Source organism: Morus notabilis, unplaced genomic scaffold (assembly GCF_000414095.1).
Source record: "Morus notabilis unplaced genomic scaffold, ASM41409v2 Scaffold594, whole genome shotgun sequence".
Classification (NCBI taxonomy): domain Eukaryota; kingdom Viridiplantae; phylum Streptophyta; class Magnoliopsida; order Rosales; family Moraceae; genus Morus; species Morus notabilis.
Genome location: NW_010359491.1, coordinates 721,596 through 741,919, shown reverse-complemented (window position 1 = coordinate 741,919; position 20,324 = coordinate 721,596). Strand labels below are relative to the sequence as shown.

The window sequence follows — 20,324 nt, the reverse complement described above, 5'->3', positions numbered from 1 at the left end:
CCGAAACTGAACTAAGATTCTAAGTCTCGGCTCGGTTAACCAACCACCACCGTTCAGTCGTGATGTGGAACCTTCTTCTTTGGTCGGTTGTTGTTGGTCCCGCCCGGTTTATTTTTTTTTTTTTTTTTTTGTACAGCCCTACCACACGGCCTACTAAAACACGGGATTGACAACATCATGTTACACATGTACAATACATGCAAATGTAAATACTTGGGGAGAACAGTACCACAAACGGAAGTCATCGGAAGAGAGCGCATCAAAAATTAAGCATACACATAGTTCTTTTACAGGTTCTTTATAAAAGGATGAAAGTATCTACTAATGGATATGGAAAATCCCATAATTACAAGGCAACAAAAACAAAATTCAAAGAAACAAATCCATTGGACGAAAAACACGGTCAAATGCTAAACAATTAATACAAACATACAAACTTATCGGGAGTAAGAATAGTTAGTACAAACTCAAACCAAACTTAACACAAATAAATAAAAACAACCACAAATAATAAAAACAAAGCTTTCCAATGGAGAGGAGTATCATTGGGGAGTTGCCAAACCAACAACAGGCGCTCCACAAGCGCTACCCATTGTTGTCACTCAACATGACACTGGCAACACCATTAGATGCACCACGCCATAATAGGGACGAGACCTCAAGATAACAGGGACGTTGGCACGACCTGAACGCTGCCCATAATAGCTAGCACCCTCACTCTATTTGTCTCACAATTAGTACCTATACCTCACAATTAACAGCAAACACCTCCCTCGCTACTATTATAAGGCCAAAAAGACCATGGACGCTCCACGAGAGAGTTTCACGTATCCGATTGTGTTTAGAATTAATCATGTTTTTATTTTTTACGTTTTTCAAAAAAGAAAAAATGAAAACGTTTTTAAAATGGCGTTTGGCGCAATAAAAACAAAAAACAGAAATGAAAACGATTTTTTGATTTAGTGTAAAATGAGAGAGAAATGAAAAATGACATTTAGTCGTTTTTCATTTTTTGTTTTCATTTTCTCTTCTCTCGAGCAGAGAGAGAGAGAAAGAGAGACATTAATGGGTTTTTTTACACTGAAAACAATCTCTTGATAAAACTACCAAACGCATTTTCAGAAATGATTTATATTTGAGATTGAAAACGTTTTCATTTTAATTTTCATACAAAAAATAAAATCATTTTAAAACGAGTTCTAAACGCTCCCAAAGCGCTCTCTCTTATCTCTCTTCTTTCTAGTTTCTATGACCGGCTATTATGATGAACCAAATTGTGGCTTCTTACTTGCATCTTACGATAGAATACATGATAGTGTTTTACTTTCTAGAATTATATTGATTGGTAGGCCGGTTTTGATTAGTTAACCCTAAAAGTAGATCAAATACCTATAAACAATATTTTATATCTAATTACATTATCTTAAAAAAATGTGTTGACTAGGCAGTCGATTGGCACATTTCAATTATATTCATTTTACGGAAATTACAACCGTTTTTCTTTTAAGATGTGAAATAAAAGCACGATTTTTTAACGAAAATAAAAAAATGAAAGAGAAGATATAAAAGACCAACTACTAATACAGGAAAATATAGAGAAATTCTATATAGTAAAAGAGCATAAAGATCTATACTTTCTTAAAGGCTACAAGATTTCAATTCTCCAATTTTTTATTTATATATAATAATTTAAGAGGGAATAAAAATTTAAAAGAATGATATGAAATTAAAAATATGATCAGTTGAAAGGGAAAGTTTCTTTAATTTTCTCAATGATATCTAACTCCTTTTTTTATTATGCACATGCCCTTTTTATACACGTGGGTTAAGGGATTCAAGCTCAAGATCTCACTATAGAAGGTTGGAGTGTGAATTTATGGTTAGGCTAAGATTGTAAACCCAAATATATTTACTTTAAAGATTAGTTCTACAATCAATTTTTTTTTATCAGCCAATGAGCAAATAAGATGTTGTCTTGAGTATCTAGTCGATTTAAGTAGATTGAAAACATCAACGAGAAAATAAAGTACATAAAATAAATAAAGAGACAATACGTAAATTTATAATAGTTCTGCTGAGATTTCATTATTATATAGAGAAAGTTTATAGTACACCGAGAATAAGAATGTGGGGAGTAAAGAGAGGGGATATGCATAGAATAATGGAGAGAAAATGGATGCCAAACTCATGGGAATGATCCTTTATTTATAGGGACCCTTTTACTCTTCAAGTTGTTCTAATCTTATAGTGATTTGTTTTTCAAGATGGGTGGAAATTGCCTTATTTGCTCCAATTAATTACTTTCCTTTATGCGTTTGTCTTATTTGTGTTTGGAGCGTTCTCCTTTAGATCGGATCTGGTTTTTGATTTCTTTGATGTAGGCAATTTGGAGGTTGCTATTTTAGAAGGTTTTTCTCCTATATAGCCGCTCGGATTATGGTCACATGCTCCAATCGGGTGGTGGCTTCTGGTCAATTTTTTCGTCATCTAAACGATTCAACTAATATAAGTGTATGATGAGAAACGTGATAAGAAATCTAATCTCAACACTTATTATTCGATTTTTAATTGGATGGCCATCGCAATATACGATGTCTAATTATGTTTATGTAAATTAAGCTCAATCTTTCTATAAAAAAAAATAGTATATTCGAGAACCAACTTGTAATTTGAGACGTTGAATTTATAAATAAAAACTCCATTAATTCACCCTATATTCGACTATTAGGATTTCAATCTCTAATTACTTTTTTTTTTTTTTTTTTTTGCAACTTGCAAGTGGCCCCCGTGACATGAATTTTTGCACGTACATTACGGCATTAAAAATGATATGGAGCTATTGCACTCAATTTATCATTACCCTTCTTCTAGTGTGCTCATATTTATTATTTCGTTTCTACATTAGAATTCCTTTTTTTTTTTCTAACTTTTTGTGACGATGTTTATGTTATTTTCTCATCAACATAGAAGAAAATTTTCCTCGCAGTGGACCACATTACAAGCCCCAACTATTCTTTGTAGTTGAGTATAGTCAGAACTCGGAAGGATTAGTCGGTCCAATCCTTGAAACTCCATTGCACCATTGACGTCTATTAAACTCCAATCCTGAAAAAGATGATAACACCATTAATATTTTCGTGGGATATGTTTAATATTCTACCGGAATATTGTTTTTTTTTACAGGATATTTTTCAGGAAAAAAACCAAAAGTATCATTTAAAGTGGTAAAAATATTATTTATTCCACTTCAATTTAAAATAAATAATTTTTATTTATATAATAAAAAGAAAACAAAAGTCATGATTATACTCAACTATTTAAAATGATATAAATAAGTGATCGGCATAAAATCATGATAAATGATGTACTTTTCTCTATTATTTATATTCTATCACTATTTTTTTAATGACATAAAGAATACAATGATACAAAATAATGGTTATTTTTATAATTGTTTAAAAAATATAACCCCTTCGGCATACATTTTGTTAGTACTCAATCACATAATTCCAGGAAAAAAAAAGAAAGAAAAAAAAAAGGAATGACTAGTCATTATAAGAGCAAAGAGACGTATGTCCTTTTTTCTATACCCTAACATTTTTATCCTCATTTTTTTCTTATTTAAATCAGCTTATAAAGGGTAGAATTATAAACAACGACGTAAAACTAAAAAGATGTGTTGAAACGAGAAGATTCTCCTTAACTTTTTCAACAAGAAAAACAAGTCTTTCTTGGAATTTTAAGAGGATGTTGAATTAGAGGAATACATCTTCTAAAAAATTAGCGTATTCTAATACGGCCCATTTGGCATTGCATTTTAGTGGAGTTTTTATTTATATTACATAAACAGACTAGTTAAGAATAAAAAAATATTGCATAAATTCGGATCATAAAAAAAATTGTGACATAAACCTAAATAAATATAAAATTTACGGCATACCACTTAATTTTCTCCCATTTGCACAAATGTGAACAACTAGACCTGATAAGTGATATAAAATGTCTAATGAACCAACTTATTTATCATCTATATGGGAGACGAAGAAACAATGTAAATTATGATGGATACCATTTTAAAATGTATTTATTTATTTGCTCTTCACCTTTATTTATAAATTAGGCTCTAATCTTTCTTTAAAAAAAAAAAAAAAAAAAAAAAAAAAACCCAGTATTCCTCTGATGCACCCCCGTTGGACATAGTCAGGCCGGCCCACCTCGTTCTAAGGTCATTTCTAAAATTCTCTCTTTTTTTTCTTTTTAAGCAAATAAGGTCAAATAAGGCTGTAGCTAGTATTTATCAATAATAGAAGGCCATATTTTTTCACAAAGGAAATTTCAAGAGAATCAAAGGAAAAAAAAAAAAAAAAAAGAACATCTACTACGTTCGAGTCCGTTTATTAATTTATTGCAAAGATTAATAATTTATTTGGAATTAGTTACTTTCTTTATTAACACATAAAATAACAATAATCAACCTAATACGGCAATTTAGATAATAGTTTTCCTAAACAGTTTTGAGTTATTTTCTTTATAATACTTGAATAAAACATTTAGGTATTGTATTAATTTTAATTTTTTCCATGTATAATAACTCAAAATAGAAAATGACCCATTTTTCGATTAGTGCCTCGAGTTGTGCAGTCTATCACAGAAAGCGATCGTTTACTATTTTTCTGTGCTCTTATTTTTTTTCTTTTAATTTTAACAAATTATCAAATAACATGACGAAAATCAAAGACCATAAAATAAAACCCTAATGACCAGATAAGCTTTCATGCACATTAGTATCAGTCTAATTTGCATTTGAACGAATTCTTTGAATTTTGTTTTCACGTATTATATAATTTTTTGTAAGAATAAAGGGGTCATAATCAGCAAACGGAAAGTCAAAAACCGGAAACTATTTAAATCCTTCATTACCCAAAAAAAAAAGTAATTAAATCATTAATGGACACCCAAAAATACCGGAACAATAACAGTACTATTACAGGCAACCAGAAGAAAGAAAATCTTACAGAACCAGTAATAGTTTTTTTTTTTTTTTTTTTCTTTTTCTGCTTGTATTTTGTGTTCAGAATAATCTTTAGACCAAAAAGTAAAACAAATGAGATCAAGAGTGACATTATCAATTAAAAACTATTTACATAAAGATGTAGATCAATAGAAGCCTTCTGTACTGTAGAAGATCCAAACCTCCCCATATTATGTATATATGTACAGTGTACTGTGTACTTTTAGAAACTGCAGAATACACTGATTCTTCAATGACCATACATACAATACAGATTGGATTTTTTCCCCATTATTTTTTGGCTAAAAACAATACAGATCTGAAACTTGAATCACTTGCAGGCTTTTTTGGACCAAGAAAGAGCAGATCCGAAAACATTTGTGGATCCTGCAAGATTATGTTAGAACCAAGCAAAAACATTAAATATACTAAGAAGTTAAGAACAAGTAATATGTGTAGAATAAAATCTCCAAAAAATTGCTTCAAAAGAACAACATACACATATACATGAACATATATATATATATATATATATGATATTTAGGCAGTAAAAACTAAAATCTTTCAGCAATATATATATATATATGCATAAACCATCTTCATATATATGTTGGGAACCAACCCAACAATAGATATGGTTCTAAAAATATATAGCATATTTTTAAGAGAGAGAGAGAGAGAGAGAAGAGTAGTAGTATTAGGAGCTCCCTTCAATCCAAACAAGGAAAGGAGAAGGGAAGCAACGTCTCCTGGGTCATGCAAGCCCTTAAGCTGCGCACCAGAGATTTCTTATCCTGCGCAACCCAGAGGAATCCATGACCCAGCAGCCGTGTATAAACACCTTCTCTCCTTCCTACTTTTGGACCAAAAGGAGCACCTCAAAACTAACGTACTTCAAAACAAAACCAAAAAACGACATTAAACTATCAAACGACTTGCAATTGATCTAGTTTATTCTCATAAGTAGTACTTTAAAACTAGAAGCTTTTAAGATCAAATGAAAGATAAAAAGATATATAAGAATAGAAACAGTCATGAGAAAGGGTTGGCAGTAGCCAGGGGTTAAAGGGGTGTTTATATAGAAGATGTTATGAGAGGAAGGGGTAAGGAAGAAAACCCTAGTAGGTAAAGAGACGACCACTAGACTGGGCCGGCAAATAAATAAGGACATTAATGGGGACTGCCAAGGAAATCTATGGATGGATTTTTTTTTGGCTTTTTAACCCTCCCTAGTCTATTCAAATTTCAAATGAGAGAGAAAGAGAGATAAATATTGGTGCTTTTGGTACATCTGACAAAAGCGGACAGATGATGTTGGTTTAGGAAACAGAGAGCGATGATGGTGGGCAACAGGAAATGGGCAATGGAATCTTTTCTCATTTCCTCTTTCCCTTTTCTTAATCTTCTCAAAAATGGTAAAGGACATTTGTGATTTCTTTTTTAAGAGAACGCCAACATGGGTTATAATGGTTATTGGTAATATGTCACAACAAGTTACAATTTTGTGTCCCCTCCTGTGAAAGTTTTCGAAAGGAAATTTTTTTTTTGTGTGTCTCCTATCCTTTAACCCAACAAAAAAAAATTGTTCCACAAAGCAGACACATGAAAAGACAAATAAAAGAAAGAAAAGGACAGGAGATAATGTTTAGTACATGAGTTATATTACAGTTTTAATTTTATTATAATATTTTCACTTATAAAAAATTTGAATTTAAAAACTAGAATTTTGATAATTATAAAAAGAATTTTTTAGTTCAGAATCATGGTTGTTAATTTCAAAAATTAGATTTTTAATATCAAAATATATGATGTAACTATCCCTATTACTATCCCTAACTAAAAAAGTGTCGTCAGATAAGAAATTTTGAATGTACCTGATTTGAATCTATTTGCTAAACAGGCTGAAAGTGACTTAGAAAAAAAAAAGTGACTTTGCAAGTATCACAAAGGAAAGCGTATCAATTTACTAAAAAAATGAAAGTGTATCGGCGATTCAACTTGATGTGCTTCGTAATTATATTTTTTTTATCTTGAAGTGAGGGAATTTGATAATATGTAATTTAATGTGTGGTATTATTGTTAGGTTATGTCTATAACACATTTTTTTTTGGGTAATTAATAATATTTAATGATATTTTTATACGGAAATATATTATGATATTTGCCCCCCTCCAATATAGCACTTGTAATGAAGTGTACAGTGTACCATCATTTAGGGCTCGTTTTCAGTTTTTTTATTTTTTATTTTTAAGAATCTACTCCATGTTAGCTGATATCTGGTAGAAAGTAGAAACCAATTTCACATAGTACTTGGTTCTCTTGTGGCCATGAGTAGTGGTTGGTCCAAAAGCCTATTTTGAAAAAAAGAAAAAAACTCTCAAGGGAGAAAAACAAAAATGCCACGCAAGTGATCTCATTTTTATACCACTCATAGCATAAACTTGAGATGGAAAATCTGATATATTGAAGGTCACTGGCACAAATGTAAAGCTCATAGATTTGGATGGAATATCATGTAATTTCCTTTATTTGCTTTGAACTAGCCACTATTCACTCGAAGAGGTCTAATACGGTCCATTGGTTTTCCGAAACCTACTTAGGCAGTTTTGAACATGGTTTCATGAGAGACATGCTTGAGTCTGTTTAAGATGTTCTAGTGTCGTTGGCTAAAACTAAAACTATCATTTTTCACAAATTTTGTTTCAAAAACTATTTTAAGTAGTTTAATACAGCTTAACATAAGGGTCATTTTGCTCATATATTGAGAAGCTAATTCCTAACATTTACTTGTGTTTTGACCGTTACCCTTCGTTAAAATTTTGTGTTAGAAATTACAACTTAAAATAGAAATCGGTTTTGGTCAAAACTTTCTTATAAAAATTTGTACAGTTTTTTATGCTATAAAATTGTTATGTTTTGGCCAAAGACATATTTCTATGATTATGGGGGCATTTTGGTCATTTTAAATTTAAACAGTTTACAACTTTGTGTTAAAGCATGAATCTATAAAAATGTTCAACTACAAAAAGTTCAGATTTTGAGTACTCAAACTTTTCTATTTTGTATAAGGGAGATTCTTTCATGTAGAAGGTGTTTTGACCCTATAGTTTTTAGAAATCTGTGTGAAAACTGCATTTTAGAGTCAGAATAATATATATATATATATATATCTTCATCAAACTTGTAGGTCATTAACAGATCTAAAGCTATTATGTTTTGGCCGAAGTCATCTTCTATCATTTAAGACTGCACAAAAACTTCCAACTTTTAACAGTTTCCAATTAGTCCGGATAAAACAGCCCATTACTGTACCATAGAGACATATGTAATTGGAAAAGCTATTCTTCATGGAAGTTGTTCGTATCGAGCAGATCTAAAACTTTACAGTTTGAACCAAGTGCTAATTCAATATCTAAGAGGTCTGTTTCTGCAGAAATCAGAGGCTAACTTCTAGGGTTATGTATATAACAGTTTTTCACATCACACGTGTTTTCTTGCACTTAGCATATTCTACAACTTAAATCCATACGATAACCAATAAAATCCATTATTTACACAACTATAAACAATATAACATTTTCAAACCAAAATATCATACATGAGTTCAATATTCAACACTAAGTGCTTGAGAGGTCAAACCAGGTGATTTGAAACAGAATTTAAATTTTGTGTACTATAGTAAAACTTTTTAAATTTAAATTTTTTATAAAAAAAATACTGTTTAAATCAAAATCGGAGTGGTTTGAACATTCAAACCAAACATGCATTAAATGAAAAACCTAAAGCAAAACATCTAGGATAGATTTTATACCTAGGAGGTTGCTTCAAGTTTGATTCCTTCACAAAAGATTCATTTAGTATGATGGTTCAAATCATGATGGTTTAAACCTTTAGGTTTAAACCATATGAGTTTTGAATTGCGTTCTTTAAACTTGGGGTTCAAACTATGAATCTTTGGGTTTGAACCTAGGGTCAAAGTAGCCAAAACTAAGAGGGATGTGGTTTTATTTTTTAGGGTTCAAAAGGGTTTAAACAACACATTAGGGTTCAAACTTTAAATATTTTCTTTCCAAAGCAAACATTGATTTTGTTGGGTTCGGTTTAAATCACTTTTTACTTTTTGTAAATAAAACTTGAATCAAAACTATGGTTCAAACCATGAGAATCCTCATACCAAACGGAGCCCAAGTGTTATTGTTTTCAAAGAGTATGAGATGCTTGATGAGCAAACATTTTGAGAGAAGAAGGGCTAAGGAAACCAGCCAAAGAAAGGGGAAAAAGAAGGAGAGAAAATGTGCAAAATATATTATAATTGGTCCTTTGTTTATTTATAGACCTTTGGTTAATGTTGTGCTTAAGTGGTAGCTAGGATTAGTAAGCTTATAACATGATCTAATTTGGACAAAATCTAGCTCAATAAGAGCTTAAAAGCGCCGGCCATACTTAGAAAAAGGGGAGGGAAATTTTGCCATTAAAGGATGTCATATAATCATCTTACTTGTTACTAGGTCCCATCCCATTTCGTTTGAGTAATTGGCCATTTAGAAAGGATTTTTCACTTCCAATTTTGACCAATTTAATCCACGTAATTTCAGTCATCGGCCTAGTCTACAATCAGATCATTTTCTATGATTTTTTAATCGTACACTTAACATGGATCATAAGAGATCTTAAACTGTTTCTTGATTAATTTAAGCTTAAATCCTTATAAATTTTCTAATGCTGTATTTGGACAAGACAAGGCCATCACTAATGTCCATACTCATGCCTCTGAATGGCGTTTAGATTTTGACACTAATTCATGTGAAATCTCCTTAAGTTAGTGTGAAACAAGCTAGCGATGCTTAATGTGCTAGAGTGTTTATCTATACACTACTAATTTTATTGAATTTGAAATTTTATGCATTGAATTTCAAGTTCTTTACCAGTTGAAACTTCCTGAACCTTAAACTGAGGTAAAAGGCTTCCAATCTCGAACAAATTTCCAATAACATATCATTATGCTTAATGGTACTATAGAATTATGGAATTTAAATAAATCTCCATTCATAATACCAAAATGTAGGATTTATAAATTTTTTTTTAATTTAAATACTTGACTTTACAATATTTAATCGTGGACAATACATCATAAATGTCCCCGAAGTTATTGAATTTTATTCAATTTTGTTCCTAACTTTTGATTTTGTATTAACTTGCCCCAAATTAAAAAAAAAAACAATTAGTTCAAGAGAGCATTTATGAAACTACAACAATGTTATATAGTTTAACAAGGTAAGATGATTCATTTCCAGCATTTGAGTGGCATATTGAATTAAGATACACAGTTTATACAACATCTGTGAAATTAATCCCTACAAGAAGGTTTATAAAATTGCGACATAAATAATAGTTAGCGTTGTGATTAGACGCTTTAATTTTTAATTAAAGAGAGAAATAACGTTTTAAAAAAAATAAATAAAAATACACAAAAATTATAGTGATTCACACTGAATATAAAAATTACGTATACCTTTCATTGTTATCAAAGAAGAAGATTACAAAACCACCCATCTTAATGAATGTTATCTCTCAAACTCTTAATACAAAAATCTGCAGCCCCCGATATTAATAAACTAGGGCAACTAAAAATACATGATTGTAGCCCGAAAGTAGCCTTACAAAAATTTTAGTCCATGCAAGCCGCCTTCTAACTTTGCGTCAGAATAATATTAGGTTCCTCACACTTGAAAATGAGTAGATCGATCAGTATATTATCATCTCACGATAAACGACTCCTTTCTTTTTTGACAAGTCACCTCCTTTTATGATATCACGTCATCATGCTCATGTAGTAAACTTGGCTAGCCGTTAAATTCTTATCAATGAGATGACGACTAGGTCAATGGTACTCCTCCTACATGGTAAAACACTGCATTTGTTAGCAAGTTACAAAGAATAAATCAAGCAACCTACAAGACCTAAAATGACCAAATAGAAGAAAAAGAAGAAGGAAAAATAAATAAATAAATAAAAAGGTATGGAAGAGTGGTATTTTTCTGAGAGCTCCCTTCACCCCAAACCAAAAAAGATCAAAGAAACCTCGTCTCCAAGCTCATGCAAACCCTTAGGCTGCGCAAGTAATATATGAATTTATACATGTTATATTATATATATATATGTATTGCACTCCTTGAGGTACCCATGAACTAGCAGATGTGGCCTTCAGATCACATCTTTTTAGTGTTGGAGCACAAGGGAGCTCTCTTATTAATTAGGCACATATCCTTGACTTCTGAGGCACAAATTGCACTGTTTTTCTAATTACTATCTAGAAAAAAAAAAAAATTAAGATGGTGGTGATTTATAGGCTCAGTGTCATGGGGATTTAGTCAATACCCATTCTAAATGCAAATATCTTAGATTTATGGAAAATCTGGAAATGGGATTTACCTGTCCAAAAGTTGATGAAACGTAACGTTTAAAAGCGAAATTGGAGCTGATAAAGTGAGATTTCATTTTCTTTATTATTATTATTTTATAATTATTACTTTTTTGCAACTTGTCATCCACGAAATGCTATTTGTCCTTGTGATCGATGTTATATGGCAATGTAGAATGCGTTCTTGATTTTATCAATTTAAATTTTTAATTTTAATTTTATTATAATTAAAAATTTTTATAAAAAATCACATTTAATTTTTTTACTACAGTTAAAAATTTTCATATAAAATTATATCTCAATTTAAATTTAAAACTTGAATCTGAGAATTGAATGAGACCTAAGTAGTGTACTTTTTAACGGATGATCAATTTTTTTCTGATGGTATAGGTTTGATGATGTGGAGTAGTTTTGACCGTTTAATGGTTAACCCATTTTGTTTTTCTTTAATGGGAGTTAAGGGTCAATGACGGGAAGTGGTTTAGAATCATCTGAAAGCGGTTTTACAAAATTACAGTGGGCAAAATGACACGAAACATTACAAGAAGGAAAAAAAATAATTCTGACAAACGGTTTTCTTATTAATTAGTATAATTACTAAGGGATCATGTTGGAAGAAGTGATTGGAAAAGGGGAAAGAAAAAAATCTTGAAAAGTTCTAACATAAATGAAAAGGAAAATTGAATATCTCAATATCATAAATGGAAAAATGAAAACGCGTTTGATGACTTTTAATGACAATTAATAACAAGGTTTGCAATCTGAAATAGGAACACAGAAAATCACTTGTTTCGCAGAAAAGAAAATAGGAAAACAAAATCGTATATGGGAATCCAATTATATTATTGACACATTTATTTCATAAATTTGAAATATAATTTAAACCTTTTCAATGCCTTTTTTTTTTCTCTCTCATAAACTCTGTTCAATTTCCCTTCAAAAAAGAAAAAAGAAAACTCTTCAATTTAAATATATAAACCGCGCAACATAGACCCGTTTATTTTACCGATTTAAGTTTAAAATTTAAATTTTATTATAATAAAAATCTTTTAAAAATAATCACATTTAATTTTTTTATTATAATAAAAAATTCTCACATAAAATCACATTTTAATTCAAATTAAAAATTATAATAACGAACTGAACGGCTTGTAGTTTTATACAGTGTCAGATCGCTTGGACTTCAATCTGTGTTGGGAATTCGTGATAATATGGGCCACTGTCTCAAGGTTTGTGATCTATTGGGCTGATATGGGCATAAAGTCGCAAGATTTGTGTTTTGGGTTGACATGGACCATGATGGGTTGAATTATTGAAGGTTTGAAACCAAGGAATTTTCTCAATATAGAATATAGAAGGTTGTTATATATTGATCACTTATGTTTCCATAAACTCTTGATCCTTTAATCTGAAATATTTCTTTTTTTTTAAACGGTTAAATAAATTTTTTGTATTGTTTTTTAATATTATTAGATTTATCTCACTTGTTCTTTAGATAGAAAAAAATTATATGATTGGATTTCTTTCCACTATTAATTATATCTATTTTTAGATACTTTCTGTCTACTCAATATGTATATATATATATATATATATTAGAAGGGTTGTTGCTTGGGTAATAGGTTGCATTACATTCATAGTGGTTTGTCAGAAATTGAACTATTTTTTTATTTCTTGAGTAAAATTGAGCTAAACATTTTTTTTGTTTTTTTTTTTTTAAAGCATCGTAATCTCTTCTATAACTGATCTAGATGGAAAATGGGATCACACCAATAATTCAGAAAAAAAAGGGTCTAATTTATACTATATTGAAGTAAAGTTTTTGTTCGATATACTGCTTTAGGTCCATGTGAAACCATAACCAAACTCATGGAACATCAGGTTTTGTGCGATATATATGGCAGAATGATTTAATAATCAGTGACGTAGCCTTTTGTTTTTAAATTGAGACATTATAACAAATTTTTTTTTTTTGGAAGGGCAAAATATATATATTCTTTTTGGTCAACAGAAAGATAACTATAAGTATTACAATATGTTTGGTTAGAGAATTCAAATCATGTGATTCAAATCATTTTCGATTTATGCGTATTTTTTATGAGAGAAAATATTATAACGAACTATGAATCATGATTCGAATCAGAGAATGAATCCCTTTCCTAAACATCCTCTTAATTAGGGAATGGCAATACAGTTATAGTACTTTTATATATAAAATAAGGACACATCTGAAAATTAAAATTTCAAGTTTCAAGTATAAAAAAATCAATTTTTTTTAATTAAATCCGACATGTCTCAATCAATTACATAAGACTCGATCACTGATAGAAGATCAAGTACTTGTTGGATCTCAGACTTGATTAACGATTAGATTAGTACAATTAAAATTCATACTCCACCCATTAATTAAAGCAAAAGCAAAAGACAATTCCCCACGTAAACTTTTTTTTTTTTTTTTTTTTTTCTAACAAGAGAGAGAGAAACAATAATAATATAAGGACACTGAAGTGAAAGACCATAGATTCCGAAGCGCATTATGAGAAACTGTAATAAACAGATGAATTTCTTGTTACTGAATCCTTTCCCATAAAAAAATAAAAAAATAAAAATTAACGAACAAATTACCTCACAAGAAATTGGTATAAAACTTTTGGTCAACCCATCCTTTAAGCTTTTCATTCTGCTCTCACTTTATCATCAGTCACCGCGCGTCAAAGTGCATGCTTAAGATCATAATAAAAAAATCAGCACAACAAAAGGAAAAAAATAAAAATAAAATAAGAAACAAATAACGTCATGCATGTCAATTCCATTATCTTTTAATTTATTGGGGTATAAATCTAAGTGACGATCATCAATCTGCGAGCCATAGCCATTGCCCAAAATAACATGTTCCACACCGAATGAAACAAATCACTGAATCAATAAAGGTAAAATATATAACCTAATAACTTGGTATAATTCCTAAGTAGTTTGGTAGAGAGAAAGTTCTTAGGTTCGAGACTATTTTTTAAATTATTGACGCAATGTTTATTAGTTGTTAGTGAGATTACAAAACGTGTTTGGTCTTCGTTTTGATCATGTGTAGAAGAAAGTTACGGTTGATCGCTTCTCTACACATTTTCACTCACCTGCCAAAATAGGGAGAGAGTGTCCATTCGGAGCTCCCTTCACTCCAATACCAAAAAGGATCAAGGAAACTTCGTCTCCCAATTCATGCAAACCCTTAGAATGCTCTTGTCGTATTAGAATGTGCATCCATGGGTGCTCATGAATTGGCAGCCAAAGAATACCGTCATCTCCTTTCAGATTTGGAGTGAGAGAGCCCCATTTGGACCTCAAATACCCTATTATGCACTCTATAATATTACTACATATATATATATATATATATATACGTAAGTATGTATAATATATAATAGGACGACACGTTTGTATGCAACTATTAAGAATAACAAAGAAAGATATAGAAAGCAGTGGATGTGACTATGGGAAATGGATGAACATTGTGGCTGCTTATATAGGCACTGTCATGAGGGGCATAGAAGGAATCAAACAAGGCCATTAACATTATTCTTGAACGATTTGATATTAATTTAGGAAAGAATCTTGAGATGGGATTTTCTTTTTAGTCCAAGAATTGGTGAAATTTTTGCAGTATGAGCGAAATTGGTGCTCAGTCTGCTGACTGAGCATCTTTTTTTTTTTATGACTTTCTATTCTACTGGTCACTTATGTATAATATAATGTATGTAAGTGGGTAATATGGATTTTTTAGATCAGGGCTCTAGAATATCTGGGCCCATTGCAAAGAGTGGCTTGTGTGGCCATGACCATCTGATTGGTAGTTTTTCTAGTTGGTCAAAGAAATCAATTTAATATGGACTCGGTGGAATTTTTGTCACATCAATGGTCGATCTCTTATTTGATTAAGTTTTCGTCTTCAGAAGAATCAGAACAATTAAGGAGATAAGAGAATTCATACTATAATTTGAATTATGGTTCATGATTTGCTGCAGTATTTTTTTCTCATAAAAAATACACGTAAATTAAAAATAATTTTAATCTCATAATTTTAATCCACGAATCAAACGTCTCCTAAAGGGCTTGAATATGTACATTTATTCGTCAGCAATTTATTTTTGAATTGCACTGTATTTTCTTGATTCTCTTTTTTGTTTTTGCTTAATCTATTTTATATATATATATATATATATATATATATATATATTACGTTTGGTTATTTTTTTAGTGATCGTCTTTCTAAAGAACCCGATTCCGTTATTTTATCATATAATTACCAATGACTCATATTTTCTTGGAGCCAAATAGCAATATTAAATTAGATTATTTAAAGGTAGACAAATATTAAGGAGTAATAGTAGAGACATTAATTTTGTTTCCTTCAACAGTAGCTTTATAATTTTCCCCAAGCTTATGGTTCATGTACAAATCATTTGTCATATTTTTTTTGAACGAAAAAAAAGGAAGTGACAGTATCACTTTATTACCCAGAAAATATATTATTATCATAGATTGCTTTCCTATAGTGGTCCACTACTCGTAACAAAAAGATTGAGATGCTTGAGTTTTCGAACACTCTTTTCCCATATTTTTATTGCCAATAATTGCCTCGCATTATATATAACATGCTTACTTGATTATAAAGAAACATTTCGCTTCCAAATCAATGGACATTGCATAGTAGGCACATTATAAGCACAACAAATTAAATATGTATTTTCATCAATTTCATTGCCTATTGTTTCAGAAGATAAGCAAGTGATTTTGTGACAAATGAGAAATTACTTGAGAGTTGTCTTACCAGAGTCACTAGCAAGAATATATTAAAAAAATAAAGTAAAAGGCAATTGCGTGGTAGGATATCCAAAAAAAAAAAAAAAAAAAAAAAATCTACTTGTAAGATGTAATTCTAAACTAATAGATAATATCAAATTAAAAAAATACGAACAATTTAAATAAAAATCTAACAGTTTAAAATTGTATCTATCAATAGATTTTCTTTTTTTCCCCTTATCCTATTAGAGAATTCTCCTCCCAACAAATGCTCTTATGTCAATCATTACACACATATTTCCAACCTTATTTGCTGATGGTGAGTGGTGGGACATTTTTATTGTGAAGTATTTTCCAACAAAGATGTTTCAATATTAAAAAACATTGGAAAACTATAGATGACTAAGGCTTGACACTCTTTTCAAACTTCATTTGCTTGTTTTGCTTTCTTTAATATGTTTAGTCTCTTCTAAACATTCCAATCAGGGAACCAAATTTTAGTTCATTATATGATCAAAAGCAACCTAGCAACTTTTTTTCCCCCAAAACTATTATTTAATGTACCATAATGTTATCTGAAGTAATGGTGGTGCTGGCGTTGTCTCTGTTGGTGGCACTACAATTTTTTAGTCAAACAAAAGACCTAAAATTAAACCCATCTAATGTTTTTTTTTTTTTTTGGTCAGAAGATAAGCCCTAGTCATGAATTGTTTTCTAACTAATTTTAATCGATCTTTTTGTGGGTTATGGCTAGTCATATGATCTTCCCCAAAGGAATCAAACTTGTTTTAATCTGAATTCATTAAGCAGCTAACAACAAAAACCAAGGACTGACCAAATCACAGACTTGAATTCAAATAATATGTAAACATAACAATAGAATTATATGTACAAGTGTGAGTTGATCCTACACTAAGAAATATTCAGCAGATTGATTATTTGAGCATTGCATTTTAAACCAAGTTTCAGCATGATCTAAATGGAGCCTTTCGAAGGTTTTGAATGAGATTGCCTTCTTCTTTCTAGCCTCGCTTCTATTAGCTGTGCCATCAAGGTGTTCTCGTCGAGGTCCCGAGGCCATCTCGATGAAGATTCAGATTTTTCAAAATCTGGGGTCATCAGTTCTGACTTCCATTTCTGCACTGGACTAGCACTACCGGGTAACAAGGAGTGGATACAAGAGTCTCCCCTGCAGCAACTTTCGAAATGCGTCTTATTCCCTTGTGTCGACAAGGAACCGGTTCTAATCAAGTTATCAAGCACATGATTTGATTTCAGTCGATGGATTCCAAGATCTTCTGTTGCTTCACCCAGGTATTTATCCACAAACTCGCTTTTGTTTCCGTTACATGACATAGCTCTTGTCATACGTTGCTCGAATTGGCCCTGCAAATTGGATAGTCCACTGCCCTTAATCAGCTCCTGTGACTTAACCTTTTTCCTCATGGAATTAGATTTCGTCGGCCCCTCGTGCTGACCCACTGTAGCGTTGTTGCTACATTGTCCGCTGCTGCTCTTGCTTTGTTTGCTACCATCTCTTTTGCTTGCTTCAAAAGAGTGTGAATCGACATCAGTAGAATCTTCATCAGCTGGATGCCGTGGTGCACTTACAGCCTCATTCAGTGGAATGGACTCCAACGAATGTCGACGCAAGCAATGTTCCTTTGGGAATAAATTACCCCGTTTCCTCAATTCAACCGCCTGTTTAGCTTGAAGAAAGGTTGCTATATCGAAGCCTAACTTGTCCACTATTGTAATTTTTTCTGCAATGTTGTTTTCTGCTTCAGCTAGTTTCATTTGCAGCCGCTCGTCAAGCCATGCTTCTGAAATATGGAGAATCAACCTGTCATATTTATCTGCACCACATCGATCTTTCTCAGGCTTGTGCTTCAGCGACCGCACCTCTTGTTCGTAATCTCTAATCCCCTTAGCAAACTCATCGCACAAGTTCTCTAATAGGATCCGGGCTTTCCTCTCTCTTTCAAGATCCCTCAGAGCGTTCGCAAAAGAGGAGTTCAGTTCAGAAAGTTCTCGAGCTAGCTTTCGGTGGAGGCCTTCTGAACGCTTTCTTAACTTCCTCTCATCTTCTAGTTCATCGCGAACTGATTGAACTGCAGCTCTTATTCGATCTTGCTCTATGCTCTTCCTAAACAACTTATCATCGGTGACTTGCTTCACCAACTCATCCATTTCTTGCCTCTCTGACTGCTGCTCTTGCAATAACTCTTTAATTCTCACCCGCGAATGATCTAGTTCCATTTTTAGTGCCTTCACCAAAGATACATTAGAAGCATGCTGTTCTTCAAGACTCCAGATCCGATTGAGTACCTTGAGTAATTCCGTCGAGGTTTTGAGGCTATAACTCGATCCACCCATCCTAACCCTAAAATCCAAAGAATTAGCGGGAGTGACAGCTTGTTTATAAGGTCCCACCTGCGAATAACAAATGAAACCATCATAATTATAGAATCAATTCACATACACATTGCTATTCTGAACCATTATGTAGAGAATATGCATATTCAACTAATTAGAGCTTTCGAAAATCGTAGGTAGTGCAAGAGAGTACTGCTTAACAAGACAGAATTTAAAGTGTGATGCTGCATTTTCATTTAAGAAATTGTCACTCAATGACAAAAAAAATCTGATGCATGAGAGATAAAGATGCTGACCTCCATGGAACTACTACCATAACTAGCAGGAGACAGAGGCTGAAGGGCGCGATCGTTCCTGTCGAGTGCTCGATGATATTGTATCATCGATGCGGAAACAGTTCTCCCCAAGCTGCTTGCAGTTGCTGGCTGAAATGAGATAGAGCAGAGAAATCAGCCTAAACAAATCTGTATACGTGTACTAGTTTTGTATGCGTTATGGCTGCAAAATTGTATTAAAGTTTCTCAGAGATTGCCATAGGAATCCAATATTAGTAACAATAATCATAATCCCTGAAGAGTAGACTGTAATCCCAGCTGCTGAAAAATGCAGATTGAACCATTGCCTAATGTTTTGGCCGAAAAATTTCTCACAACCGGTTTAAAAGACAAAATATAATTTAAAAAAAAAAAAAAAAAACAAACAGCAGCAACTAGGAAGAACAAGAAAACCCCATTAATATCCGAATAAATCATAAATATTCAAGTAATCCTAAACAAGAATAAAGAAAAATAATAAAAAAAAATTAAGAACATGAACGGTACTGTAAACCATAGAAATATAATAATAATAATAATAATAATAATAATAAATAAAAAAAACTCAGGATAGAGGACAAGCAAACAGTAGGGCCACACCACAAAGCAACAGCAATACAACAAAAACAAGTGTCCTTTTTTTAATTTTTATTTTTGAATAAGTTCCAAAGAGAAGGGAAATGTTACTAAACAAGGGAGGCCATAAATAAACCCCAAAACTCCATAATCAACAAACAAAAAAGGAAAAGGGAGGACAAAAAAAAAACCCCAAAACCAAAAAAAAAAAAAAAAAAAAAAAAAAAAAAAAAAAAAAAAAAAAGTGTCGAACGTTATTTACTTACCTCATCATCTTCAAGATTGGCATCAGAAACATCAACTGGATTCTTAACAAGCCTAAACCCATTATTACTATTATTCTTGTGGTGTCGTCGGCGAAATCTTTTGGGCATTTTGTGAGGTGGGAATTTCTTGTGGGACTCGATGTCCCAGAGATTTGCGCAGAGCTTTCTAGCGGAGACCGTTGGTGTCGTTTGAAAGTCAAGAAACTCGAACTCAGAAGTAAAGGGAATGTTTTTGTTGTCGTTTTTATAGACGACATTGCTTTCTTTAAGCCTCCATCTTGGTGGTGGAGTGGTAATAGTAGTAGTACAAGGCCCTCCTCTTTTCCCTACCACAACGCCGCGCCTCAACTTTTTCGCCATTAATCCTGATCCTCCTTGCTTTTTTTTTCCTTCTCTTTTTTCCTCAACTTTTTCTTTCCTTTCCATTTTCTCTCTCTATCTTTCTTTCTCTTCCAAGTTTCAAACTGGAAGTGAACTTAAATGCTCGTTTTCAACTTCAACCCATGTTTTTTTTAATTTTTCTTTTGTTTTGTGCTTCTCTTCTTTTCTCTCAAAGTTTCAGA

At 31.8% G+C, this 20,324-nt stretch overlaps 1 protein-coding gene across 1 annotated transcript; it reads right to left on the bottom strand.

The window, feature by feature from the left end:
• Nucleotides 1–17,204: 17,204 nt before the first annotated feature.
• On the bottom strand, nucleotides 17,205–20,324 carry LOC21405308 (uncharacterized protein At5g41620). Its single transcript, XM_010094597.2, has 3 exons — nucleotides 19,762–20,324; nucleotides 18,902–19,030; nucleotides 17,205–18,662 (listed from the first exon to the last, which is right to left on the bottom strand). The coding sequence occupies exons 1-3, from the start codon at nucleotides 20,185–20,187 to the stop codon at nucleotides 17,205–17,207; spliced, it is 2,013 nt and encodes a 670-aa protein (XP_010092899.1). The 5' UTR covers nucleotides 20,188–20,324.

Coding starts and splice junctions, on each gene's coding strand:
- LOC21405308 (XM_010094597.2), bottom strand. CDS start 20,187: ATGGAAAGGAAAGAAAAAGTTGAGGAAAAAAGAGAAGGAAAAAAAAAG. Junction 19,031..19,761: donor CCAATCTTGAAGATGATGAG/GTAAGTAAATAA, acceptor ATCTCATTTCAG/CCAGCAACTGCAAGCAGCTT. Junction 18,663..18,901: donor ATGGTAGTAGTTCCATGGAG/GTCAGCATCTTT, acceptor TGTTATTCGCAG/GTGGGACCTTATAAACAAGC.